The sequence below is a fragment of the Prionailurus bengalensis genome, chromosome D2 (assembly GCF_016509475.1).
Source record: "Prionailurus bengalensis isolate Pbe53 chromosome D2, Fcat_Pben_1.1_paternal_pri, whole genome shotgun sequence".
Taxonomy (NCBI): Eukaryota; Metazoa; Chordata; class Mammalia; order Carnivora; family Felidae; genus Prionailurus; species Prionailurus bengalensis.
Window position 1 is genome coordinate 61898187 of NC_057351.1, and position 27472 is coordinate 61925658.

A 27472-nucleotide genomic window follows, 5' to 3' on the forward strand; every position below is an offset into this window, starting at 1 on the left:
ACTCTATCTCACAACCGTGAGATCATGACCTGAGCCAAAATCAAGAGTTGGCCACTAAACTGACTGAACCACCCAGGTGCCCCCTGGTAATTTTTTTTTCTGATTACATAAATCCTTGCTGAAGAAAACTTAATACAAAAAAGTATGAAAATCATCCATTAACTCATAAGTTTTCTGGTAATTTCATAAAGTTACAAATGCCAGTAGTGGCTAAAAATTTTTTGTCTTTATGACCAAAATTAAGCCTAAATGAGTTAAATAGTAAAATAGATCTTGAATATTTTTAGTTCATTCTTGAGCAAAAGCAATTCATGATATTTTATACATTCATGGAAGACAAAAATTTTTATAATAATGAGGCTAAAATTAAATAATTTGCTATTAAAAAATGAAACTAAGAAGAAGCTCTACTTAAATGTCCTGATATGGGAGAAAAAGAAATCATTTTAATCAAATGAAACTATTTTTTAAATGATTGACTGTCTGTCTTGTTTCCCACCAGCATTTTTACATTTGAACAAGAGCAGGAAATGTCTTCATCCTTAATCGTTCAACTTCAGCCTGCAGTATTGAAATCTGTTCAGCTTGTTGTTTTGAAATATTTGTTAACTTTTGTTGATGCATCATGTTTTCATACTGTTCTTTGGCAATCTTTTCACAAGTCAGTTGAGACCCTATCCCCCAAAAAATGAAGAATAGAATTAGTTGGATTGTCATTTCAACTTTCAAATACAGAAACAGCACTCAGAATCAGTTAACCCTGTGGAAGAAATGCTGGCAGCTTGATAACCAGTGACCAGAATTCAGGAATAGTGATTACTTTTAAAGAAACCTACAGTTGATTAAAGAGAAACAATTCTTACCTATTGCATTACAGATGTCCTTTCTCTCTGAGACAGCCACCAGCTCTTCTCGTAAATTGCAGCTCAGAGTATAATTTGCTATATCTTTTTGATTGCTGTACCTTCCCAGCTTTTTTAGTAGTTTTTTGCAGTTTTCCACATTCTTTTTGTGGGTCTGAAATTTTTGTCCCCATGACACCCCATGAAAATAATTTTGAAAAAGAGTATTTTATAAAGACATTTTTAAAATTTAAATTCATTATCATCAAGATATCATCTTATCACCATATCCCTACTGCCTACATTATGCCTGCACATAGTAGTTAACTAAATTATTTGTTTAAAGATAGAAGGGTACTTTAATACCATATTCTAGAAAAAAATCTTGTATATTCTTGAAAATGAGAGATTAAAAAATCCCACATAGCCTTGAGATGACTTTGTTTCCATCTTATATATGCTACACAATCAAAACTGAGCATTTGTTAAGCAGTTATGGAAAAAGTTATGCCAAGGAGAGACTATTAACACTTCTGTGAAATTGGAAATTCATATACACTCAGATATCTCCCAAGGGGTTATTTCTAATATTAAAAGAAGTACTTCAGTCTACCATACTTGTTATGGTTATAAAGATACTATTCAGGGGCCTCTAATTATATCCTGAATGTCAGTAAAGGATCTGTTTTGATTTTATTATATTAGGTTTTTTTAGGTTATGTTTGAATTCATGATTTCGAACATTATTACTGTGTTCAAATGATTCACAACTATTGGGATTATAATGATCAATATCTTTCAGACCTACCTTATCTAAAACAGCAATGGTTTGCTCCATTATTCCAATCTGAATGGCAATCAGAGTCTCATAGTTTGGTTCATTTAGGTACTTGGAGAAGAAAAAAAAACCCACAATATATGTAAGTATATTTTTCTCTATTCTTTCAATAGATAAATTTATAAAAAGTTCTTATTTTTGAAAGTTACTATTGTCATAAAAATTATCCAAGATTTATTTGACTTTTGTGCTATAATATTTACTTGTATTTAGCTATTGATATATTTACCTGTATACTAATAATTACAGATACCCAGAGTTTATTTTCTCATTCATTTATTCAACTCACCAAATATTTATTAAGTATCTCATTTGAGTCATATATTAATACTGTTTCAGTTAAAGATACTAAGGGAGATACAAAGATGGATAACATGACCTTAGCCTTCAAGAAAAAGAGAACATGTAGATATGAGTAGGTTGCCAGAAAATAGATAAAGTGACTTGCAAATTCAAAGGCGGTTTGAGAAAGGATGTGGTTTTTCTGGACTGGGGAAATCCAGAAGCTTTATGGGCAGGTGGCATTTAAACTAGACCTTGAAAAATACATTTGGGATGTGAAAAACCTGAGGAAAGATATTCGAGGTTAAAAAATCAGTAATGAGCAAAGGCACAGAGGTAAAATCCTAGAAAATATTAACTAGTCTGGTTTAAGAATACTAATGTATAAAAGGAACAGTGGGAATGAATTTGAAAAGTAGGGTTGAAGGATATGGAACATCGACCCAAAGATTTCATAATTCATTTGCCAGGTAAGAAGTTGCAGTTTAAAATGTTTGAGCAGAGGGGCACCTGGGTGGCTCAGTCGGTTAAGCAACTGACTTCTGCTCAGGTCATGATCTCATGGTTCGTGAGTTCTAGCCCCGCATTGGGCTCTGTGCTGACAGCTCAGACCCTGGAGCCTGCTTTGGATTCTGTGTCTCCCTCTCTCTCTGCCCCTCCCCTGCTTGCACTCTGTCTCTCTCGCTCAGGAAATGAATAAACATTAAAAAAAATTTTTTTTTAATTTTTTTTTAACATTTATTTATTTTTGAGACAGAGAGAGACAGAGCATGAACGGGGGAGGGTCAGAGAGAAGGAGACACAGAATCTGAAACAGGCTCTAGGCTCTGAGCCGTCAGCACAGAGCCCGACGCGGGGCTCCAACTCACGGACTGCGAGATCATGACCTGAGCCGAAGTCGGCCACCCAACCGACTGAGCCACCCAGGCGCCCCCCAAAATTTTTTTAAATGTTTGAGGAGAGTAGTAATGTTATTGGAGGTAAATAGCAGTATTAATCTGACAGCAGCATACAGTAGAGATTAAATAAGAGAAATCCCCAAGGTCAAGAGACCAGTTAGGAGGTTATTATACAATAGTGTAAATCATGAAAAAGAAAAACTGAGCAAGTGCAAAGGCAGTAGGGATAGAGAATGAAGGAATAAAGAGATAAACTAGGCCAGACTTGGAAGACAGGGCAGAGGGGAATCACACATGACTACAACTGCAAGCCTGAGTAAGTGGTTGAAAAAAACAGAAATAAACACATTAATTAAAGAGTTGCTGTTGGGAGGTGGGAAGGCAGAAATAGAACTCAGGGAGTTCAGGAACAGAGAACTTGGATCGGACTTTTAGAAGGGATCACTGAAATTAGAAAAATTGAGACCATCAAAGGAGAGAGCATGGAAGCAAACCAAGCTAAAAGCATCATCTTAAATAGCTATATTTAAGAGAAGCAAAAGAGAAGTCAGCAAAAGAAGCAGAGCAGCCTGACATGTTGGAAGAAAAAAACAGCAGAAAATAGAGATGAAAAAAGCCAAAGGAATGGGCAATAAAGATTGTCAAATGCTACAGATAGCTGAGGGATGGTGATGACTGGGGAAAAGAACACTGGGTTTGATAATTAGGAAATACTTGGAAGAAAAAGAATTCATACACATCATGAAAAACTAGTGGCTTAGAATATGTTTGGTATTACAGAGACTTCCTTTTGAATACTGTTTGAATGAATGAATACATTAATGAATGAACGTAAAATTATGTAGTGGGGCAAGGAGAGCTTACCTTTTGACGATCTCTGGAAAAAAATAGCATCTGAATATCCCAAGCCTTCTGATTTAGATCTTCCATTTCCATCTCCATTTTCTTATGTTCCCACTCAATCTGAAATATTCCTTTGTGGACATCTTTACTTTCCATCATGCTAGCAACTTTCTTTTGTCCTTGAGCCTTGGGGGGAAAAAAAAGTACATTCTGATATTCATAGGACTCCGCAGACAGAATACAGAATATCTGAAGCTGAATGCTATTCTTAGAAAACACTTGGACCACAGAGATAATTCTATCTTCTTTTAAAAATGTAGCAGATATTTAAAAATTACTTCTTGGGCAAAATCTGATCACTAAAAAGCTTTATAGGTACTACACAGAAAGGATTATAAAATATACTTGAATAGCATAGCCAGTTTACTTTATATGTTAAAATTAGGCAGGAGCTCTTTCTGTTATCACCAATCTACCAGTCTGTATGCACTGGCACCCCTACTCTCTGCCCTGCTTCTCGACACTATAGATAAAAGATTGCAGTTTAGGGGCACCTGGATGGCTCAGTCGGTTAACCGTCTGACTTTGGCTAGGTCATGATCTCTTGGTTTGTGAGTTTGAGCCCCGCGTCGGGCTCTGTGCTGACAGCTCAGAGCCTGGAGCCTGCTTCGGACTCTGTGTCTCCCTCTCGCTCTGCCCCTCCCCTGCTCATGCTCTGTCTCTGTCTCAAAAATAAATAAAAAACATTTAAAAAAATTTTAAAAAAGATTGTAGTTTAATGCAGCTAGGGACAACAATATCCAGTTGGTAGCTAGTGGAAAAGCAAATGAAATGAGATGAAATAAAATACAATTGGATGAGCTAAATATTTTTAAATACCTAGATATTTTGCCCTTCACTTCAAATTGCCTACATTGAAGTTCAGGAATATTTTCATGAAGTTGTTCTTCCAGATTGCTAATAGTGAAACTATTATGTCTCTTAAATTAATTTGTACAAAAGCTCCATCAGTTAACATTTTATATTTTTCCTCTCTTCTTCAAAAACTTAGCTTTATAAAGTTCATGGCACTATATTATACTATACTACCTGCTCCTCTTTTTAAAAATTATTTTCATCTTCTAATCACTACTTGGCCTCTCAATTCCTTGAATTTCTCACTATCAATGATTTTTTCTCCATCTCACTCAGCCACCCAACTCCCATGATCATACCCTTGATCTTGTCATAACAGCTCCAAAATATTAAGTTCAGGAATTTCTCCAGAGCAGTGTTTGTCAAATGTTGGAAATATTGCCCCACCAGGGGAAATTAAATTATGTTTGGAGAAATTTTGGCGGACACAACTGGAGGGAGGTGTTGCTACTGGAATCAGAGGGTAGATGCCGGGATGCCACTAAACTTTGTGCAATACACAGGACATCTCTCCATAACAAATAATCATCCGGCCCAAAATATCAGTAGTGCCAAGGTTGAGAAACACTGCTGTGGAGCTACCACATCTCCTCTCTACTCTCCTTTGATCAATTTTTTTCTAAGATTTCTTTATAGTCACTGTCTCTACAACCTCATTTCATATTATTTTTTCAACCATGGCCAGTTGAGCCCCTGCCCCAAACTTCCACTGAGACTGCTCTTGTCAAGTAATTGACATAGTGCACAAGTCCCTTGTCCTTGGAGACATTTTTTCATGGTTTTCAGGTTTCCTCTTTATTTAAAAAAATTTTTTAATCGTTATTTTTGAGAGAGAGAGAGAGAGATACCAAGTGCAAGTGGGGGATAAGCAGACAGAGAGGGAGACACAGAATCCGAAGGAGGCTCCAGGCTCTGAGCTGTCAGCACAGAGCCCAACGCGGGGCTCAAACTCACGAACTGCGAGACCATGACCTGAGCAGAAGCTGGACATTGAGCCACCCAGGTGCCCCTCAGGTTTCCTCTTTATTGGCAGCTCCTTCTCAGTTTCATTACATGATTCCTTCTCTGCTAGATCTATCAGTTAGACTTGGGGCACTGGCCCAAACTCTCTCTTCTATCTACCCATTCCTAGGTGGTCTCAAGCACTCTCATGCCTTAAACTATCCATTTGTAAATGTCTATAGGTAATAATCCATATATAGTTACCTGTACGTGATCTATATATAGAACACTCCTAAATTTATATCTCAGCCCTTAATTCTGTCCAGTAATATTTCCACTGGAATGTTTTATGTGCATCTCAAATTTAGCAAAGGCCAAAACTCTTTGTTTTAGGTCCCAGGCAAAACTATATGCTTCCTGTTTTTTCTCATGTTAGTTAATCACACCATCATTTACTCAGTTGCTCAAAAGCCAATGTTTTAGGATTTATTCTTGATTCTTCTCTTTACCATTTGCATTGAATCCATCAGCAATTTTGATAATGATTTTTGCACCTACACTAACAACAAAATATGAAGAATGCTCTGAGAAAACAAAGCTGAGGGAGTCTATCATTACTAGACCTGCTGTACCAGAAGTGCTAAAGGGAGTCCTTCAACCTGAAATGAGAAGGCACTACACAGTAACTCAAAGCCATAAGAATAAAAAACAAAAACCAAAAAAAAACTAAATTAAAAATGTAACTACAAAGGTAGATATAAAAGTATTATTGTATTTTGGTTTGTGTATACTCTTTTTTTTCTCTATGATTTAAAAGAAAAATGCACAGGGAAAAGAAAGAAAAATGCACAAGACTATAAATCTTTGATAACAGACACTTAATGCATAAAGATATAATTTATGACAATAAGAACATAAAGGAGGAGGGACAGGCCTGTATAGGAGCAGAGTTTTGTAGTTCTGTATATTTATTGAAACTAAGTTGGTGTTAATTTGGTTTGTTATAAAACTAAGATGTTGATTATAATCCCTATGGTAACCACTAAGAGAAAAACTAAAATGTATACAGAAAAGTAAAAGACAAGAGGATCAAATAGTATTCTGCAAAAAGTCAACTGTATACAAAAGAAGGCAATAATGGAGGGATTGAGGAACCAGAAAATATGATAGAAAACAAATAACAAAATAGTAAAGTCCTTTTTATTTTACCAGAAATTATTTTTATTTTTTTAATGTTTATTTATTTTTGAGAGAAAGAGAGAGAGAGAGAACATGCCTATAAGCTGGGGAGAAAGAGAGGGAGACACAGAATCTGAAGCAGGCTCCAGGCTCTGAGCTGGAGCTCAACAGGGAGCTCAAACCCATGAACCATGACGTCATGACCTGAGCCAAAGTCAGACGGTCAACTGATTGGGCCACCTAGGTGCCTCACTAGCAATTGTTTTTTAAATGTAAATGGATTAAACTCAATAATTAAAATTCAGAGATAGGCACAATGAATTTAAAAAAATGATCCAATGATATTCTATCCAGAAGAGATTCACTTCAGATTCAGTGACACAAATATCTTGAAAGTGAAATGATGTAAAGGTATCATCTGTGCAAACTGTAATCAAAAGATAGCTGGGGTGGCTATCCTAACATCAGACAAACACATTACTTGCTGATAACAGGCCAATCCTTCAAGAAGATACAGCAATTATAAACACATATGCTCGAAACACAGAGCCCCAAGATATATGAAACAAAAATCAATAGAATTGAAGGAGAAATAGTTCCATGATAGTAATAGAAGATTTCACCATCCTACTTTCAGTAATGGATAGAAGAAGTATACAGATGATCAATAAGGAAAGAGAGGATTTGAACAACACTATAAACTAATTAGACCTAAGAGACAAATACAGAACACACTACTCAATAACAGCAGAATACACATTCTTTGCAAGTGCAAATGGAACACTCTCAAATGTAGACCATATGTTAGGCCATAAAATGAATCCTAACAAATTTTAAAAGATTGAAATCATACAAAACATCTGTTCTGACTATAAGGGAATTAAACTAGAAATCAATAACAGAAAGAAAACTGGAATATTCACAAATATGGATTCACAAATATGGAATATTCACATATTTGTGAATATTAAATAACACATTATTAAATAATAGGTCAAAGAAGAAATCACAAGATACATTAGAAAATACTGTGAAATAGGGTGCCTGGGTGGCTCAGATGGTTGAATGCCTGACTCTTTATTTCAGCTCAGGTCATGATCCCAGGGTCATGGGACTGAGCCCCCCGTGTTGGGCTGCGTGCTGAGCATGGAGCCTGGTTAAGATTCTCTCTCTTCTCCTTCTGCCCCTCTCCCCGACTCACACACTCGCTTTCTCTCTCTCTTTCTAAAAGAAACAAAAATAATTTTAAAAAATTAAAAAAAGAAAATATTGTGAAATAAACTAAAGTGAAAACACAACATACCAAAATGTATGAGATGCATCAAAAGCAGTGCTCAGAGGGAAATTTATAGCTGTAAGCACCTATGTTAAAAAAGGAGAATTATCAAAGAAAAAAAAAAGAATCATCTCAAATCAATAATCTAAGAAAAAGAACACCAAAATCAACTCAACCCCAGAAGAAAGAAGGAAATTGGAAGATTAGAACAGAAAGAAATGAAATATAAAATAGGAGAAAAGAAAGAATAAATGAAACCAAAATCTTTGAGGTCAAAATTGACAAACCTTTAGTTAGAATAAGAAAAAAGATAAAAGACTCTATTTGCTAAAATCAGAAATGAAATCAAAGACATTACTACTAACCTTATAGAATATAGTAAGAGAATACTATGAACAATTGAATGCCAACAAATTAGATAAACCTAGATGAAATAGAAAAAAATTCTAGAAACACACAAACTACAAAAACTGACTCAAGAAGTAACAGAAAATCTGAATAAACCTATAGTAAGTAAAGACTGAATCAGAATAAAAGACCTCCCAACGAAATAAAAAGCCCAGGACCAGAAAGCTTCACTGGTGAATTCTACCAAATATTCAAAGAAGAATTCATACCAATCCTTCTTAAACTCTTTAAAAAAATAGAAAAGGAGGGAACACTTCCAAACTCATTTTACAAGATCAGCATTACCCTGATATCAAAGCCAGACAAGGACACCACAAGAAAAGAAAATTACAGGCCCATAATCTTTTTATTTTTTTATGTTTATTTACTTATTTTGAGAGAGAAGGAGAACACAAGTAGGGGAGGGGAAGAGAGAGGGGGGAGAGAGAGAATCCCACGCTGGCTCTGTACTGTCAGATGTGCAGATTGATCCCACAAACCATGGGATCATGACCTGAGCTGAAAGCAAGAGCTGGACACTTAACTGGCTGAGCCACCCAAGCACCCCACAGAGCCATAGCCTTGATGAAAAGAGATACAGAAGTCCTCAACAAAATATTAGCAAACTGTATTGTTCAACAGTGCGTTAAAAGGATCTTACACACATACACACACTCCTAGACATATGTTCAAACTGCTGAAAATCAAGATAAAGAGAATACCTCAAAGGCAGACATATTACATTAAGAGGAGCAAAGATCTAAAAATATATAGTAGGCACCTTGTCAGAAACTGTGTAAGCCAAAAGAAAATGAACACCTTTAAAGAGGAAAGGAGAGGAAAAAGAGAGAGAAAAAACCTGCCAATCCAGTGAACCTAGCAAACTGTCTTTCAACAATGAAGGTGAATCGAAGACAATTTCAGACAAAGAAAAACTTAGAGAATTCATTACAGGCAGATTTGCAATTCAATTCAGTTAAAAGTTCTTTAAGCAGAAAGCATATGGTATAAGGCAGAAACTTTAATCCATACAAAGAAAGATCTCTTGAAATAGTGAAAATAAAAGGAAATATGAAATGCTTTTTTCTTGTTTTTCATCACTCTAAAAGAAAATTATCTAAAGCAAAAATAGTAACAGTGTATTGTCGGTTTAGGGTATTTGGAAAAGTAAAATGCATGGAAACATTAGCACACAATTCCCAAATAGCACAAATTCTCCAAATATTTGGAAATTAAATAGCATTTCTAAGTAGCCCATGAGTCAAACATGGAAGTTAATGGGAAATTAGAAAATATTTTAAATGGAAAGAAAATGAAAACACAAAATATCAGAATTTGCAGAATGCAGCTAAAACACTGCTTAGGGAGAAATTTATGACATTAAATGTTTATATTAGAAAATAAGCAAGGTCTAAAATCAATGATCTAATCTTATCTAAAATTATCATTACATGAGTAAATTGAGCCTAACAAAATGATAGCATATTAGAATGAGCGTTTAACCTTGTAGTTTTAAACTTCTTATACTTTAGAATCATCCGGGAAGCTTTTAAAAAATACCCATGCTTAGGGGGTGGGCCTGGATGCATTTGTAAAGTTCTTTAGATGATTCTAATGTATAGCCAGAGTTTGGAATCACTGATTTAACAGAATGAAAATGATTTATCATGGAAATGGGAGAATAATGAAAAAATTTTTGGTACAGCAGGCTAATATGTTGGCTTTCTTCTTAAAAAAATGATAATTACCCGAATCACACAATTCAAGTCTTCAATTATGCTCTTGTTGATGAGAATTGCATCAGGATACTCCAGCAATAATTGGAAATTTTCCAGCTCTACTTGTCCTTGTTTAAGGAGAATTTGGATTGTCAAATTCAACTGGAATCTCACCTTCTCTTCCTGTAATCTACATTGAAAAGACTTCAAAGTAAGCAGTTGAAATACACTTATATTTCAAATTTCATCTATTATCTGAGAATATAAAATTCAAACTTAGTTTTCAACTTAAATTTCAACCTTAAGCTAAAGAAAAACCTGCTGGAGATTAATGCAGAAAATCTTTTCCCAATGATGAGCTTTCTTGGAGGTCTCTATGATGCCTCTTATTGATATGGAATTACACTTGGGCTGCTCAAAGAATGGCATGGACAGAAATACATTCATAAAGTTATACTTTATGATTAAGAAAAGATTAATATTATTTTGGAAGAAAATTGAGATGCTCCCAAATAACAAATCTATTAAAGTTCTGACTTTGTGTATTGACTTCTGATATTTTATTAACGATATTTAATCTGTATGCTACTTAGATCTATTTCTCACTAATTCACATTTCTCCTAATAGCCTGGATCTGAAAATGATGTATAATGATGAATTTGGGAACATCAAAGAAGAATTTATCAAAATGTTTATAAATTCGGATAAAGTGAAGTAAGGACTTAAAACAGTATCCTAATCACTTAGCAAAATAGAACAAACTTTCCAAAAGAAAAATATATTAGCTGGTTAGTTGTTTACATGGAAATTTCTTGGATATCTGCCTAATTTTCAACATAGTTTGCTTGTGTGGCTTGAGCCCCAAAGTGCTTATTAGCAGAAACAAGTTCTTTGCATTTTTATGTGGAAGGAGCAGATTAAAAAATAATAAGATTTTCCCCAAACTTGCCTACTTCTAATAAGAGCAATGGAACGTGTAGGTAAGTTCTATTCTGAAGTAAGGTCTTTTGTAACAAAATGCACTTTTTTAAGAAGAAGTTATAAAGCCCAGCAAGATAGACCAGTCTGTGCCAGTTGTAAACAAGTGAGTAGGCTTTCTTCCCCCATGATAACACAATCTAACTTAGCCTTAGCTTAGGTTTTGTGTAAATGAACATGAACGAAAGGTTCAAATTACACAATGCGTTCATGGAACACTTTTTCAATTTCCTGTTGCAACTTCTCATCCTCCTCAGTTCTCCTCCGGAGGAAAGCGACCATTTCCATTAAGCCAGCTGCTTTCTGCTTTACCTGAAGGAACCAAACCACAAACATCTCAGTACATATGCAGCTCTAGGAATAAAAGCAAACAAATTTTAAAGAACTTTGGAAAACATACATGTTTTAACTTAGCTACAAAACCTTAATAAGCCCATTTTTCTAGGAGATTAACAAAAATTTAAATTCCCACCATTATGTAAGATACCTAAAACTTAACATGGTACATCCATGAATAATTTGAAAAGTATCCAATTTTGCCTCTCACTGAAAATCAAATACTCAAGCAACCACAACTTTCCTTATATCTTATTTTCAAATTCATTCTTTTCATCTCAGACAAAAATATAAAATCATAGATTCTTTAGCAAAAATATGCCAGTCTGATGCTTGTGGCACGGAATTTAGGTATTTTGAGGTGGGGGGGGGGCAGAGGGTGGTTAAGAAACAATAAGAGTAAGAATTCTTCTCTCAAACATACCCTCAAATTGTTACCTTTGCCACATTAAAAAAATATTCTAGTAAAACTATAAAGTAGGTTCTAGTGAAATATAATTCTAATCTTTGCAAAATGGGATGAGGACAACTCCAGACCAGGGATAGAGAGGAGAAGGGAAGTTGTGTCCACAATGGGGCTCTTCAAGGGAAACACAATGTGAGCCACACATGTGAGCCACGTACTTAATTTTCAATTTTGTAGTCGCCACATTATAAGAAGTGAAATGAAACTGGTGAAATTAATTTTGCTAATTTTTTTTATTTAAAGCAATATATCCAAAACATTACCATTTCAACCTGTAATGAATATAAAACATATAGACATTTTCCATTCCTTTTTCATAAGTAAGATTGCTAAATCTCTGTATATTTTCTACTTACAGCATGTCTCAATTAGGACTGGCCACATTATTTCAAGTAAACAATAACCCCATGTGGCTAGTGACCACCACTTTGGACAGTGTGGGCCTACAATACGGGCCTATACATAGCCCTTAATACCACTAAGGTTAACATTTTATCTCATTATTATTACTAACATTACTAACTACTATCCTAGCAGGAAAACCTAAATAATTAGCATTTCTGGAAGCAAAGGTCACTATAAACTACATTTATTAGCACACTGAAATGAAATGAAGTGAAAATGGAATAAAATGTTATTATATACTTTCTGTTCATTTTCCACTTTCGCTCGTCTGGTTTGGCAGAAATGATCCCAGACCAAGGGGTCCAAGCCTTCTGGCATGTTACTAATATTGTCCAAGTCATCCATGGCTTTCATTAATTGGGCAAAGGCATCCTTATTCAGTTTCCCAGATTCCGGTCGCTCTCCAAAAGGCACAATACTGGCAGTATCTGAGTGTATTTTCTGTTTCTGAATCCTGGTATTACCAATAAAAACCCATCAACCTTTCACACTCTCACACAAAAGAAATCAATATTAAATTATATACAATGCTTAGCATCAATATGGCATTGCAAGACACTTTATTTTGACATTTGGAGGCTGGTGACTATTCCACCAAATAGAAGGAGGCTGGTGGACTATTCCAAAGAGAAAATCACCTACTTTGGTCTTCTTGCATACTACCTGGACACCTAGACATGACCTTGGCAGGACTACTGATGTTCCTAACTATCGTCAGCATTGGCAGCTTTACCTGCCCTGAAGAAGTCTAGCCCAAGAGGAGTGTGGATATTCCCTAGTTATGTCCCACATATTCTCTAGCCTGGAATTTTTCAGATATAAACTCAACTGAAGAAGCACCTTTTAAAATCTACCTGAATAGATTAGTTTTGTTTCCCTGGGCTGTAGCTAGGAAGGAAAGAAGGATAGAAAGATTTGTACCAGCCACTCACCATCAAGATGCTGTACAATATGCTGTGAAGTTACTATTGTTATCTTCTTTCTCTAGAATGAGGAAAGTCTGAGAAAAGCTGTTGGTCTAAGACCACAGGTCTGATAGATGGTAGAATTAGGATTTAAAGCTAATTCTGTCTGACACTAAAGCTTATGCTTTTTCCACTGCTGCCTCCCAATATGTAGGAAGTCTTCCTTCTTTTTTCACAAGACTTACTATGACTGACTCCTTTAAAAATAAGGAAACCAAGATATGAGGCATGTGCTAGGTTGAATTCCCCGAGGTTGTATGTAACCCGTCAAGGGTGAGAGAATGAGTCTGTACCTCAGATACAATGAGCCTATACCTTTGTAACAAATTCCATGGTTTCTAGCTTACATTTGAAAATTATGGAAATCTGTGGATTTCTATGGATTACTATGGAAATTGTAAGAATTTAGAAATCTGTGAAATGTAATTCTAATGCTCCTTTCGGTATAAAAAAACAGATATTTTAGAACCCTTTATGATAATGGTTATTTTCAATCATATATACTGGCATTTTTCAAACTTTGTCTTAAACACAATTACATGAAATGCTCTGAGTGCCAAATAAGTTTGGACAACTCTGCTTATTCTATTTTTTATATTTGGAGATCCAAAGACCAAAAACAAGTTCTGAGAAGTTTTTCAGTAAAGAAAACTGTTTAACTTTTTTTCTTTTAACCCAGTGTTTCTCCCTAACTTATTTTGTCCTGGAAGCCTTTTACATGAATTCCAATTCATACCACAAGGTCATTTGCTGGAACACATCTTGGGAAAAACTATAAATCTGTATGCCATCTATAACTTAAGAGGAACTTTAGTGCTACTTTCATAGAACTAAAATAGCACAATGCTCACCTAGACACTTTTTGAATAATGAAATCATTATTCTTCATTGCTTACCTTAAGATTTAAGAATAATCTTAAAAAACCCAGAGTTATGATAAAGACACGTGAACATTTTCACATAAAATATGTTATATTGAATATTTCCATCTAAGTGGGACTGAAAAAGCCAAAATATAATAATATTCCTCTTCACTTACAAACGTTTTTTTTCTCAGAAACGTGATAGCAAAGGAGAAACAAACCTTGGTCGGCGTTTAAAAAGTTTGTAGAGTATATCCACCTGGTGACTGGGAATTTCAGAAAATTCTTTTTTAAAGCTGCGATCCAAAACCTAAGGACAGACATATCATTGCTGGGATTGCAACTCTCTTCAGAAGCCCTTTCTTTGTTGACAGCACTCTTCAAAATATAGGATTGTATCACTTTGATTTTAAAAATCTATGAAAATTTGGCTAAAAAGTAGATTTGTTGAAGGGTGACCTCTCACTATACAAGGATTTATCAAAGATTTATTTTGAATACGAAGTACTTCAGTGAATTATAAGTACTACTTCATATAAGGTTCTAGAAATCATTCAGAACTACAATTTCACAAAATAATATTTACAAGTAAAACATGCAAGGTATTCTATTCTATTCTTCTATTCTATCCTATCCTATTCTATTCTATTCTATTCTATTCTATTCTATTCTATTCTATTCTATTCTATATATTTTTCTAACCTGTTCTTTCCATTACAAAACTAATGGTCAGGGGCACCTGGGTGGCTCAGTAGGTTAGGCATCTGACTTTTGATTTTGGCTCAGGTTATGAGCTCACAGTTCATGGGTTCGAGCCCTGAGCTGGGTTCCACACTGGCAGTACAGAGCCTAGTTGGGATTCTCTCTCTCCCTCTCTCTCTCGGCCCTTCTCCCCCCTCTCAAAAATAAATGGCTAAACTTTAAACAAAACAAAACAAAACTACTGGTCATACATATGATCCAGCAATTCCACTACTGAGTATTTACCCAAAGAATACAAGAACACTGATTCAAAAAGATTATGCACTTCTGTGTTTACTGCAGCATTAGTTACGATAGCCAAATTTTGGAAGCAACACAAGTGCCCATTGATAGATGGATGGATAAAGATGATGTATCATATACATACAACGGAATATTATTCAGCCATAAAAATGAATGAAATCTTGCCATTTGCAACAACATGGATGGACCTAGAAGATATAATGCTAAGTCAGTCAGTCAGAGAAAGACGAATACAATATTATTTCACTCATATGTGGAGTTTAAGAAACAAAACAAAAGAACAAAGAAAAAAGAGATAAAAAACCATACACTTAAATATGGAAAGCAAACTGATGGTTACCAGAGGGTAGGTGAGTGGGGGCATGGGTGAAATAGGTGAGGGGGATTAAATGTTTATTTTGGGAGAGAGAGAGATTACAAGTGGGGGAGAGGCAGAGAGAGAGGGAGACAGAGAATCTCAAACAGGCTCCGCACTGTCAGTGCAGAGCCCAGTGTGGGGTTTGAACTCATGAACCATGAGATCACCTCCTGAGGTGAGATCATCACCTGAGCTGAAATCAAGAGTCGGACACTTAACCAACTGAGCCACCCAGGCACGCCAGTGTTGGCGATTAAGAGTACATTTATCATGAGTAATGTATAGAACTGAGTAATGTATAAAACTGTTGAATCATTATATTGTACATCTGAAATGAATACTGTGCATTAATTATACTTGAATTAAAATAAAATTTTTAAAACTACTGGTTATAGCTTACTAAATTGATTTCATGACCAACTGATGGGGACTGCAACTTAAAGTTTGAGAAGCCCTTAAGTCTAGATGATCTCTCTTTTTTGTACAAGAGAATGTTTAAACCAGAGATGTTTACAAAAATTTATTTTATACAGTTATTATCAGAAATATTCAATGGCACAGAATGAAGTTCACTGATAACTGAAAATTATAATAGGAGAAAAATCTATGAGGAAGTTAAATTACATTCCTTTTAATCTTCCCCAAATCTAGGCAGCAACTCTATTGCATTGGTGAATGGGTAAGACAATGGCTCTCACTTTGTCTTCTGCCAATAAGTTGTCATAGTGTTCCCTGTACGTATCAAGGTCTTCTTTGGCTTTCTGGATGGCCTCTGAAGTCTGGTTCTGTAATAACACCAAGAATAGGCAATTGGAACTAAGTTTTTCAGGATAAACAAAAATATTGGGGATATTAAAAATAACAACAAATTTCCTAGTATAAGATAAATGTGTCAGTGGAATATCCATTACAGATAAGATTTGTAGAAGAAAGCAAATCAGGGGCGCCTGGGTGGCGCAGTCGGTTAAGCGTCTGACTTCAGCCAGGTCACGATCTCGTGGTCCGTGAGTTCGAGCCCCGCGTCAGGCTCTGGGCTGATGGCTCAGAGCCTGGAGCCTGTTTCCGATTCTGTGTCTCCCTCTCTCTCTGCCCCTCCCCCGTTCATGCTCTGTCTCTCTCTGTCCCAAAAGTAAATAAACGTTGAAAAAAAAAAAATTTAAAAAAAAAAAAAAAAAAAAGAAAGCAAATCAGTTGGAGATTTTGAAAGAACAAACATCTAATCACCTGTTTCTAAGTATAGCCAGGCCTGCATGTGAGTGTGTTAAGTGACTAAAGGAAATACGGATGATGGAATTGCACAGTCTTGGGATTCACATGGAGCTGGCTTCTGAGAGACTGAATGTATAAACAGACAATGGCCAGACTATATATACAAATAGGACTCTGACCCATCACCCCTGTATCAAGTAGCCAGGAAGCTAAACCATATCCTCAGCAGCGAGCAACCCCAAACTGCCAGGACTTGGTCAGTAACTTTCAGCTTTCCTAATTTTTGCCTCCATTTCCAGTTTAGGACCAAACAGACAAAGCCAAATATGCTCCCCAAATTAATCACACAGGTTGCCTGCCTTCTAATTACCTTGCCCCTGGCTTCCCCATGCCAACAACTTCTAATCAGGGTGCATCTGAAGCCCTCTCTTCTTTATTATAAAGCTTTCTCACCCCCTGCCTGCCTGTGAGTGTCTGCCAAACACAAGTGATGGTGGCTGAACCCTTACTATACCAAGCTCTGAATAAATAGTCTGCTTATTGTCATCTAGATGGTCTTATTTCCACAGTTCCAATTCCTGATGTTTTACATTCTAATGGGTGACTTAGGCATGTTACCAACTCTCCTCAACTAGGAAAGAAATCCAGGACCCTGCAGGGTTGTTATGAGGATGGTTGCATTTAGAAGGTGCTTTACATACGCTATTACTGTTAGCAAAAACTAAGTTCATATGTCATATATGATACTCTAAATCATTCATACATAAATGTTCTTTATTAATACTACCAATAAAAGCTGACACCTTTTGAAAATTATTATGTGGTGAGCATTTTGCATTCATTGTCTCTTTAATAAGACTTATCTATTCAACCCCTATTTATTAGGGTTTTTCAGAACATGACAGCTTTTCATTCTATAAGCTAACCTGTTACTCACATGCTTAGTAAAATATAGGGTTCCAAATGATCCAGAGAAGACAATACTCCCAGAGAAGAGCTTGCAAATAGCTTAAAAGATTCTATGTCTTGTCCAAGGTCCCACAGCCAGTCAGTAGTTAGAAGCGAGTCCTTCCAACCATGAAGCTATATTGTCTCATTTTATAAATCATATATCATATCAAAGTTACACAGTTCTTTTGACTAAATGGTTACAGACACGGAATCACATAACTTCGTGAACAGACTACAGCAGGTGCTTTCATCTGACCCTGGAGCAAAGTCCCTGGCAGGGAGCCAAGGAACACACACAGCTAAGAGGGATGTGCAAGAAGGGAAGGGCCTAGGTGTGTCAGCTCTGGTTATATTCAAGATATCAGATACTGTCCTTACTTTCTCCGCCTGCTTCTTTATAAGGTAGTTGTTTAAGAATGCTTCTCTGGAGCTTATTTCTTCATCCAACAGCAAAGAAAAAATGAGGTTATTTATTTTCAGTTCCTCCTGTGGAAATATTTCAAAAGGTGGGGAAGATGATCACTACTTCTGTTTGAGAAATGATTTTCTACTGAGGGCCACAGACTTGGCACTCATCAAGCAGATTCATGACATACAAACAAGAGAAATTCTTTTCAAGGAAAAGGGAATATAGACAGTTGCACTAACTACTCAGTTATTTTACCTTTTCCATCTTTTCATTGTAAGGTGAAATATATATACAGAAAAAATACACACAACAGCGTATAGCTTGAGTTATAAAGGTAAAACACCCTTGCAATCACCACACAGTTCAAGAAATACAGCTTCCCCTTCCATGTGTCCCCTTCACAGTCTCAACCCCAGTAATAACCACCTTCCTGACATTCATAATAATCACTCTCTTGTGTTTCTTTATGCTTTTATTACCCAAGTATATCTCTAGGCACTAGAGCATAACTTGTCCATTTAAAAAATTGCCACCTGAAAAAAAATCTCTTAAAATCCACAGATTCCCTTCCCTTCCTTTCCTTTCCTTTCCTTTCCTTTCCTTTCCTCACATTTACTTGTAGTTTTACCTAATCTGGGTTTTGCTAACTGCATACTTCCGGTGAGTTCATCAGTATCCTTCATCTCATGTACTGCCTGAAAACTGGCAGCTGATCAGAGGCCTGATCGGACCCATGTGTGATCCTTTTGGCAATACCGTAGGTGATACCATGTCCTTTGATCAGGAGACACATACTATTGTCTGCTTTTTTGTGATGTTAGTAAGTGTAGACACTGCATGCCCAGGCCCATTAATCCATGGAGAGTTGTAGGATGGTGATATTCTATTTCTGTAGTTCCTTTTTTTTCACTTTATTCATTAAAACTCCTTTGTAAATACACAGATGCTCCTCCTTATCTGCAGTGTAGTTACCTAGTGGTACAATTCTTACAGGAAGGCAGAATCAATTCTCGACACTCTCTCTGTCAGTTTTCAAATAATGAATTGGTTGTTATCATCTGAAGGTGAACGACAGGCATTTTTCTTTTTAAAATACTGCAAATTCACAAATTTAAACAATTTTGGTGGGTTTCAGGTAATTGCAATGATTATCATTGTTGAATCTTAAAGTATTCCCCTTACGGGAGCTTTTAAAATTGGCTCCTGAGTCCTTTGGATATTATCTGGTAGTCTTTGATAGTTTCCTCATTATTTTGTATGAAAAGATGTTCTAAGCACATCTTTTTAAAATAATAGCTTTATTCGTATATATTTCATACAATTCACTCATTTCATATAAGTCACTTTTCACCCATGTTGTAGCACATGTTAGTACTTGTCATTGCCAAATAATATTCCATTATATGGATAAACCATATTTTATTTATCTATATGTAGTCATTGGACATTAGGATTGTTTCTACTTTCTGGCCATATGACTAACGCTGTTCTTATGCCTAGTTCTGGGGCATTCATTACCAATCTCCCCCGACCCAACTACCATATACACACTCCCTCCCTGTGGGGCCAGTGGTTATGTTCATCTGTCTGTGGCCATGACTCCCCAGGAGCAGCCCCGCTCTCAAGGCTACAGCTCTTGCTGGTAGTGGTAGTAGCTCCCTTCCCTTGCCTCGTTAGATTTAGAAATGTTATGGGCTTCCCACTGTTTCTGGTCTCTTGGCCATTCCTTGCTGTTTCCCTTAACCCTGCGCATACCTCAGTAAAGAGTCCCTGCATTAAACCCTCTTCAATGTAACTCTTTCAGTGTACCATTCCTATTGGGACCCCGAGGATAGAGACATCCTCCTAGAGGTTCCCTTATCTTCTTTCATCTTTTTTGGTTGACCCCTCTTGCCTTTAGAGACACATATAAATTTTCAAGATCTTGTGTTTCTCAAAATATCATTATTCTCCTCTTACACTCAAATGATAGTTTGGGCAGTGTAGAATCCAATGCTAGGAATAATTTTCCCTTAGAATTGAAAGGCTTCACCCCTTGGTCTTCTTGTTTCTAGTTACTGTACACTTCATTTATATTCTTACTGTTGAATCAAATTAAGCCAGATTTTTCATTGGCTCTTTGGGTCAGATGGATTATTCATTCATTTAACACATAGTATGAGCCCAGCCCTTTGCTGGTTGCTGGAGATACAGGGGTGAACAAGACAGAGTTCATGGAACTTATAGTTTTGGGAGCATTAAAAAGTAATCTCATATAAATTAAAATTCAGTTGCAATAAGTAATAGAAAGTAAAAGGTCAGAGCATATACGAGGAAGCTCTAACCTAGTCTGAGGAACTGGCTTGTAAATTTGGACCTGAAAGATGAGTAGATACAGGTCAGGAGGCAGAGCCAGGAGGAATGGGCACAGTGCTGTGCTCAAGGCACCAAAGGGAGTGTGGCCAGTGAAGACGGGAGGGGCAGAGGTGAGGCTGGAGCAGGAGCCAGGCCCACATGAGCAGGAAGGTTGTTGGTCTTTTTCCTAAGAACAAAGAGAGGCCCTGGAGGCTCCTTAAAATAAAAGTCATGGGGCATCTGGGTGGCTCAGTTGGTTAAGTGTCTGACTTCGGCTCAAGTCATGACCTCATGGTTAGTGAGTTCGAGCCCTGTGTCTAGCTCTGCACTGACAGTTCAGAGCCTGCTTTGGATTCTTTGTCTCCCCTTCTCTCTCTGCCCCTCCCCTGCTCACACTCTCTCTCATTCTCAAAAATAAATAAATAAACATTAAAAGAAAAAGTCATGTAAGTAAAAGCTTTTATTTACCTGGTTGACAACCATCTCTGCCTTTACTCTCCTTTCAAAGAGTCTTTTCAAATGTTCATCAAAATTCTGTGTGCTTTCTTGAATGGAATTTTGAAGTTTCTTCATTTCTGCTTCTAATGACTGAAAGGAAATCAATAGCAAAGTTAATGTTTAGGAACATTAAATGCTGCAAGGAAGTGGTGTTCACATTTTGCTGCAAGGGTAGGGGAAGGACGGGCCTTCTGAAGTGCTCTGGGCTTTCTACTCTCTTCAACCAGAGATGTTCCATTTGGATCTGTTTAATATACTATGAGTCTAAGATTTTTGCTTTAAAACGATTATGCTGGAAAAAAAAAAGACATAACTGATCATGGCTAATGATCGGGCAGAATAAGGCCTAGTAAAACAAATTACAGCAAATCTTTCTGGAAAATTCTTACTCTCTCTATATAAAACAGAAATTTCCAGGCACACAATCTGACCCTAAAAAATCTTGATTTTTTTTTAAAGCCATGATATATCTTCACGGAATTTTTTAGATTTTAAGGAAATAAGGAGTGAGTGTATAGATAAAGAGGTAGAGGCAGAGACAGACTTAGAGCTAAGCAAGAGCAGGTGAGTAGGAAACTATAAATTTATATATATTTTTTTCATGGAAAATACCACATTGGTGAATTTGTTTATTTTTTAAAATATAATTTATTGTAAAGCTAGCTAACATACAGTGTACCCACTGTTTTGGGAGTAGTTCCTTGTGATTCATCGCTTATATACAACACCCAGTGCTCATCCCAGCAAGTGCCCTCCTCAATATTTTTAAAGTTTATTTATTTATTTTGAGAGAGAGAGAGAGAGAGAGAGAGCGAGCATGTGCAAGAGGGACCGAACAGAGGAGGGGCAGAGAGAGAGGGGGAGAGAGAAAATCCCAAGCAGACTCCATGCTGTCACCACACAGCCTGACGCAGGGCTCAGTCTCACGAACTGTGAAATCATGATGTGAGCCAAAATCAAGAGTCGGACGTTTAATTGACTGAGCCACCCAGGCGCTCCTAAACTTATATTTTTAAAGAAAACAATACCTGTAGTTCAATCCTAGACATACCATTACAAATAATTTTTATCTTTAAAAGTTTTTGTAACTTAAAATTTTTGATATGACTTTAAATTTACAGAAAAGTTGTAAGAATAGTACAAAGAATCCCCACATAGTTTTTACCAAATTAATCAAATGCTAATATTCCAAGGCATTTGTTTTATCACTTGCTCAATCCCTTCTCCCTCTCTCTCCCTATCTCTATCTTTTTCTCAATCATTTGAGAATAAGCTACAGACGCTCAAATACAGCTGAGTCATTTTGTAGACTGTCACTCAGTTTAGGTCTGTCTGATGTTTTCTCATGCATAGACCAGGTTATACATTTCTAGCAGGAACACTACATAAATCATGTTGTATCCTTCTCAGGGCACCACATGAGGAGACATGTTGGTTTGTTTCATTACTGGTGGTGTTAACTGGTCAAGCATTGTCTGCCAGTGTCTCTATCATACAGTTGCTATTTTTCCATTTGTAATCAATTTGTGGGAAGATACTTAGGAATCATGTAAAAATCTTGTTCCTCATCAAACTTTTATCCACCAGTTTTAGCATCCACTGAGAATTCTTCCTTGAATAAATTATTACTATGGTGGTAATAATACATTATTTTAAGTTTACCTTAAAAAGCTAAGTTCTATCTATGCTGGTTTAATGAAGTGAGAGACAAATTCTGGGAAGGTGATGGAGAGAGTTTAGCTAGATGTATAGAGGCCCTTGACACAAGGAGAAACACCACCCAAATTAAGCTAATGAAGCAATGAGGAAATATTAAAATAAAACAAATACAGAAAAAGCACACTTCAGGGCCAGTTTATTTATCATAATTTATGACACTATCTCATAGGAATGGAAACATCCCACCGGTTATGGGCCCAGTAGCTGTGTATCCAGGCCCTGTGTCCCTGGACAATGGTAGCACCATCACATGGCCAAGGATCCCAGCCCACCCCTCTCTCCGGACAGAAAGGACCTTTTTCTAATGTCAGAACGGCCTTTTGCTCTGTGTTTCAAACACCCCACATTCTTTTCACTGCAGGCTCTTCTCATGTGCTTTTCCATCTGTCTGATCTCCATTCCCTGCTCTTCAACCTGTCATTTTTTCTCATTCTTCTAACGTGAGCACCAAAGTCACTTTCTCAAGTAAGCCTACCTTGGGTCCCGTCTTAGGCACTATCTTGAGCCTGAGAAGCAAAGCCTGGAACGGGATTCCAGTGTGTGTGATTTTGGGAGGGAGTGCTTTTCCAGAGACATCTGTAAAGGGGGGGGAAGGGAAGCAGCCAAGGAAGGGGCAGAGGCTGAGCAACGATGTGCCCTTAGGTAGCCCAGCCTTTGCCTGATTCCCAGGGGATAAGGGTAATAGAGAGGATCCACTGAGCTGTCCCAGTTTGGGTCAAGGGGGCTGGACTTTTGCATCCCCATGTCATCAGTCAGTCACAGGCTGTTCTGGATAACCTTGTGTGGTACAACAAGGATGCCCCCTTGATGAGCCAAGGGCAAGGTGCCAGAGGTCTCAAGTCTGAGTCTTTATCTGTAGCATGCATAGCGGTAAGGGGATGGGCACGCCAGCCTGTAAAGGGGGACTGGTGAATAGCAGTGGCCCCAATCTCAGTCAGTGCCTCTGTGTTTACTGTCACAGATGGCACCTGGCCTTGTCCATGCTGATTTATTGCATTGTAATTAAATGACTATTTTGTGAATGTCCAGTTAATATGTAACTCTCTCCCCCCCAAGACAGCACTGTGAGGGGCGGGGGCTGTGTCTGTCTAGTCAGCAAGCGTCCTCCAGGATCTGGCCCAGCCCCAGCCCACAGTGGGAATCAAAGGAGTATTTGTTAAAGAATTGGGTGTCACTTTTCCTCAAACATCCCTGGGAAAATCTAATTTCAACTAAAAATGTCTGTATCAGGTGCTGAGAAATGAGAAGCAGGGAGATGGGAGATGGGACACTAAAGAGGAGGGTATGGATGAACAGTGCAGAACCCATGAGAACAAGAATTTCTCCCAGCCCTGGACAAACACATGGCTTGCAATTTAAGAAAGTATTGTTGTAGTTGGCCAGACTACAGGCTCTTGAGGATGAAGGTGGTAAATCCCCAGGCCCTTGGTCTGTGCCTGGTACATAGTAAGTGTCAATAAATTTATTGACTCATTCAAGAAATATTTATTGAGTGCCAATGGATCAAGCATAGTTTTCAAAACTTGAAATATAGTAAAGAGCAAAACAAACCAGTTCTCTTCCCTCACATTACATTCTAGTGGAGGAGGCAGGTAATATATACACGAGTGCAGGGGAAGCAGGCCAGGTGGGGATGAGCACTCTGGAGAACACCAGAGCAGGGTGTGGGGGACAGAGTGGGACTAGTGAGGAGAGAGTTTGCCATGTTATTTAGGGAGATGAGCTGATGACCGAGTAGAGATCCAAAAGAGGTGAGACAGCGTGTGGCCAAATGGGGCGAGAGCACCCCAGGCAATGGCCACAGCATGTCAAGTGTCCATGGCAAGAATGAGCTGTGAGTGTGGGAGTCAAGAGTTCACTGGGGATCCATGGAGGTCCGCGAAGCCAGTGCAGTAGACACACTTAAGGATGGGGAGAGTGATGGGAGAGAATGGGAAGGGTACAGATCAGGGGAGGGGAAGAGCAGGGAAACGGATGCCATATATCAGGTAAGAAATGACACTATTTGGATTAGGGTGGCAGCTGTCAAGGTGCCCAAAGAGCCGCCCCTGGCAAATCATAAAGAAGGGACTTGAGGTGCAATGTCAGGCAGTGCTGCTTCTGGGGAGAATGAGGCAGAGTGGAAGACGGAGGTGCCTCCAGGAGACTTGGGGTAAAGGGAAAGAAGGAAGGAAGAAGTGAACATTAAGGGTTCTGCAGAAACAAAGAAAATCATGAAATCAGAAATCAGAAGACACACTGGCCTCTTCCCCCTGAAATAAGAATAGTCCTACACGAAAAACTTTATATCAAATTGATAATGTCCACACAGAAGGGAAAAAGAAGATTCATCCAAACAAATTCTGAATATAATGTGCAGGTGGCCCACCCTCAGTGGATATATCCTAAGAACAAAAAGAAGTGCAAGGAAATCTTAAAACCTACCAAGAAGTTTTGCTTTTTGTAGAGGCAGTTTAGGCATATTGTAGGACAGAGCAAATGAATAAATACATTTATAGTTGGGGAACTAGGGTTTGCGCCGAGAAAGGAGATCTAAATACTATGTTGGAATTGGACGTAATAGTATGAAGTTTTCATATCATTTTATGTATAGTATGATGTTTTGATACCATATATATATAATTCAGGAGAAAAATATAAAACACAAATGTGGCAATATTAAAAACTGGAGGGTATAGGTATATGGTATATAGACAGTACTACTCATGTAACATTTCTGTACATTTGAATAATTCTAAAATAAAAATTGGCAAATTTAATCTGGTGTTAGGAAAATTGGTGGAGGTATAAAAATGAAATAAGATTTGCCATGAATTGATAATTGCTGAAGCTGGATGGGGGGGGGTTATTCTACTATTCTCTCTACTCTTTCATATATTTGATATTTTCCAGAATACAAAGGCTTTTCGAAGAGATCGGGAGAAACTGGAGACGATGAACACAGATTTTTCTAGGTTTTTTTTTTTTTGAGGAGACGCTGGGCAGTGGATTGAAAGGAAAGTGGGGTCCAGAGAGTTATTTTTTCCTTTTAGCTTATTTTGAAGTACATTCAGACTAACTCAAAAGTCACAAGGATCATAGAATGAATTCCAGAATCCTCTTCAAAGGAGTTTTTTTTTCTTTTTCTCTTCTAAAAGATGAGAGATGTATCCAATGTATAATATTACAACATGTGTCTATGCTGAAGGGAAAAATTGATGCAGGAAAAAGGGGAAAACTGCAGGAGTAACAACGTTGAATCGTAAGGTGGTAGGGGATTGGGTGCACAAGTGAAGGACCAGCTCGGGCAGATGCAAGGCCATTTCATCCTTAAGAGACAGAAAGGCAGGAAGAGTCTATGGATTCTAGCGCAGGCAGAAGATAGATGTGGAGGTGGAAGAGTAAGGGAAATCTCTTCTAGTTGCTTCTCTCCTCCCAGTGAAATAGAAAATAGGGTAAGAGTGCGTTGAAGAGGTCAGGTGTTGGAAGTTTGAAGACAGGGGAGAACATGTGACAAAGTCCTCTAATCTTGCTACTTAAAGCACAGTCCTCCGACCAGCAGCAGCTGCCACCAGGTTGCTTGTTAGAAATCTCAGGATCCTACAGGTGTGCGGTTTTGAAGGGGTACATGCACCCCAATGTTTATAGCAGCGCTATCGATAGTAGCCAAAGTATGGAAAGAGCCCAAATGTCCATCCATGGATGAATGGATACAGAAGATGTGGTACATACATATACGATTGAGTACTACTCAGCAATCAAAAAGAATGAAATCTTGCCATTTGCAACTACATGACTGGAACTAGAGCGTATTATGCTAAGAGAAATGAGTCCGAGAAAGACAAATATCATATGACTTCACTCATGTGGGGACTTTAAGATACAAAACAGATGAACATAAGGGAAGGGAAGCAAAAATAATATAAAAACATATATTTTTTTATATGGGGACAAAACATAAAAGACTCTTAAATACAGAGAACAAAAAGAGGGTTGCTTAAATATAGAGAACAAAAAGAGGGGTTGGGGAGGGGGGATGGACTAAATGGGTAAGAGGCTCAAGGAATCTACTCCTGAAACCATTGTTGCTCCATGTGCTAACTTGGATATAAATTATAAAAAATAAATTATATAAAGAAAAAAAAGAAATCTCAGGATCCTTCCATTTCCTCAGAATGACAGAACTGAATCTGCGTTTTTGACAACATCCCCCAGGTGATGTGGACTAAGCTAGGGGAAAAAGAGAACAGTGTCGCTGAACAGCTCTAAGGACCCAATAATGATTAAGGTCATTAGAGGGAAACCAGTCAGCAGGTGTAGGCACAGAGAAGGACAAGTACTGGCTTTAGTCAAGGCTGGCTTTTACCCACTGAGTGTGACCAAGGAACAGGGAAGTGGGGACACAGGCAGCAGACTAATTTCACAATACGAGACCATGCAATAAATGCCACCACCTTAGGCATCTAGAGTCCCCACTGCCTTCACATTTTTACTGCATTCAAGACTGCTCATTTTGGCTTTTTGGTAAGTCCTACCTTGGGATGAAATGTTAGGGCACTGTTAGAGGACTGCCGTGAATAAAAGCGGGAACAGGTTAACAATAGGTTTAAAGAAGTTGCTTATGAGATACAGCCACTATAAAGCTGACAAACTGTCCTGCCTGAAATGATGGCATGGTTTTACTTTCTTCACAGAGGAATAAATTTTTTTTATTTGGTTGTATACCATCAGCTTTTATATCCCTATTATAATTGTAAGCAATTTTAATGTTGGAATGTTTCTTGGTGATGCAAAGAGATAAAAATAGAACTGCATTGCAGGTATCTCAAATTACAACTGTAAACTACGTGCTGTGTTGATTATGTCATTCTTTTG

The 27472-nt window shown here is 37.5% G+C and overlaps 1 protein-coding gene across 1 annotated transcript in view; it reads right to left on the reverse strand.

Annotated features, from left to right (window-relative positions):
* Window positions 1-280: 280 nt before the first annotated feature.
* CFAP43 (cilia and flagella associated protein 43) overlaps window positions 281-27472 on the reverse strand; it is a 119922-nt gene continuing 92730 nt past the window's right edge. Inside the window, exons 28-38 of the mRNA XM_043597450.1 lie at window positions 20870-20989; window positions 18037-18144; window positions 16197-16283; window positions 14357-14445; window positions 12548-12761; window positions 11300-11412; window positions 10152-10311; window positions 3726-3890; window positions 1651-1731; window positions 864-1017; window positions 281-674 (exon numbers count right to left, since the gene is read on the reverse strand). Of these exons, the coding sequence (XP_043453385.1) occupies window positions 508-674; window positions 864-1017; window positions 1651-1731; window positions 3726-3890; window positions 10152-10311; window positions 11300-11412; window positions 12548-12761; window positions 14357-14445; window positions 16197-16283; window positions 18037-18144; window positions 20870-20989 (1458 nt within the window). The 3' untranslated portion in view covers window positions 281-507. The remainder of the gene's footprint in view (window positions 675-863; window positions 1018-1650; window positions 1732-3725; window positions 3891-10151; window positions 10312-11299; window positions 11413-12547; window positions 12762-14356; window positions 14446-16196; window positions 16284-18036; window positions 18145-20869; window positions 20990-27472) is intronic.